At 37.1% G+C, this 2,082-nt stretch overlaps 1 protein-coding gene across 1 annotated transcript; it reads left to right on the forward strand.

Moving 5' to 3' along the window:
* The first annotated feature begins 650 nt into the window (after positions 1-650).
* On the forward strand, positions 651-1,601 carry LOC123791148 (olfactory receptor 2AJ1-like). The gene has a single exon (XM_045795790.2). The coding sequence runs from the start codon at positions 651-653 to the stop codon at positions 1,599-1,601; it is 951 nt and encodes a 316-aa protein (XP_045651746.2).
* The last annotated feature ends 481 nt before the right edge of the window (positions 1,602-2,082 follow it).

Consider the following 2,082-nt stretch of genomic DNA (forward strand, 5'->3'; position numbering starts at 1 on the left):
TCAAAAATTGGAGGAATGTTCCATAGAAAGGATGATACTTTCATGGGGAAACTATTCATAATGTTCATTACACATAGAAAACGTTCTGTGTCTGAGGTAAGAAAAATATTTAAATAATATTAAATTAGATTTGGAGAAATAGATTCTACTAATCAACAATGAACACACTTGTACTAATAGCTATAATGTTTGATTTTTGTATGCATAATGTTTATTATTTTTAGTGGGCTTGCTTGTAGAACTTTGCTTAGGTCTAGGGATCAGAGTACCGAAGTCCAGAGGAACTTTCACAGAGAATGCAAAATCAATCTGACTAGCTGTTTTTACTGGAATGCCATCAGCAAAACTGCTGCTAAACCACTAATAAAGCAATCTTTTTATTCTACCTATTTTGGACTGGAAGAGCCAAAATATATTAAAAGGGGGAAAATATCCATCTAATTAACTATTTCACATCATGTAGCATAAATCAAGCAAGTTAAATGTCTTTTGATCAATTTAGATCTGCTGGATTCACTATTTTCTCCAGAATTCTTCAGGTAATATGGACAATGTTTTCCTGCAAGTTAATTTCTATGTAGTGCACTAATAGTAGTGAAATAGTTTCTATATTATATGCTTTTCCTTTTATCTCTATAGATATTACAAGAATGAAACATTTGGAAAACCACACTATGACTGAATTCATTCTTCTGGGTCTACTGAAATACACTCCAACTCACTTCTGTCTCTTTGTGCTTATCATCATGATGTTAATATTCACACTAACTGGAAACAGCCTCTTAATTCTACTGATCCTGGTAGACCATCATCTTCATATCCCTATGTACTTTTTCCTTTGGCAGCTGTCTCTCATTGACATACTCTTCACAGTTTCCTTTGTCCCCAAGATGATGAATGACTACCTTCTGCATAAGACAATCATCTCCCCTTTTCACTGTGGCACCCAGATCTTCCTTGGGTTGGCCCTGGGTGGGACTGAGTGTATCCTCTTGGGACTCATGTCCTATGACCGATATGTTGCCATCTGCAAACCTTTACACTACCCACTCCTCATGAATTGGCCCCTCTGTAGGTTGATGACTGTTAGCTCATGGACCAGTGGTACTGTCAATGCCTTGATACATACTGTCTACACCATGAGATTTCCCTTTTGTGGATCAAGAGAAATCAATCATTTCTACTGTGAACTTCCTGTTGTGCTGCATCTCTCCTGTGAGGATACCTTGACCTATGAGACTGGGATTTTGATCAGCACCACCATTTTGCTTCTGATTCCATTCTCAGTCATCCTTGCCTCCTACACACTCATCCTGGTCACCATTATCCAAATGGTTTCCGCTGAGGGCCGAAAAAAAGCATTCTCGACCTGCTCATCTCACCTGACAGTGGTCAGCTTATATTATGGTGCCATCATTTTTATGTACATGCGGCCGATTTCTTCCCATATTTCAGACCAAGATAAAGTTGTGTCTGTCTTCTACACTATTCTGACACCTATGCTCAACCCCATAATTTATAGTCTTCGGAATAAAGATGTGATGGGGGCCCTGGAAAATATGCTATGGAAGTGTTCATTATATTCTAAAATGAATATATAGGCTCAGTGGATGTTGTTTTACTGAGTATAGATTTTGTTTATGCCATATGATACATTTTGGACTGACAACAATCACACCCTAGTCTATTAGATAAATTGTTTCATTCAGTTTATTAAAATCAAGTACATTTGTCCTCAAATAAATGCAGATCCACAGTATAAAATAACCATGCCTTGCTAATTGCATTGAGAATATAATTCAAAGTCATAAACTATAAAATTAGAAGAACAATTAAGGCAGAAGTTTGAAAGCCATGTTAAGTCACCAGACAATGTTCAAGAAGCATGAATACTGGACAGAAAACAAGATAGAAAGGATAGGCGGCTAGGCCCTCTCTCTTATGCTCCAGGTTAAGAATCATCATCTAGACTATTAAACCACTAAAAACTTACACATTGGGAATGCTACATTAGAAATCAGGTACTTCTCTACACTTTCCTTTCAGGGGCTTAGAAATCAGCCTTTGAGCATCTGCAAACAA

Source organism: Ursus americanus, chromosome 5, assembly GCF_024610735.1.
Source record: "Ursus americanus isolate L20-20 chromosome 5, mUrsAme1.1.p, whole genome shotgun sequence".
In the NCBI taxonomy this organism is placed as follows: Eukaryota; Metazoa; Chordata; class Mammalia; order Carnivora; family Ursidae; genus Ursus; species Ursus americanus.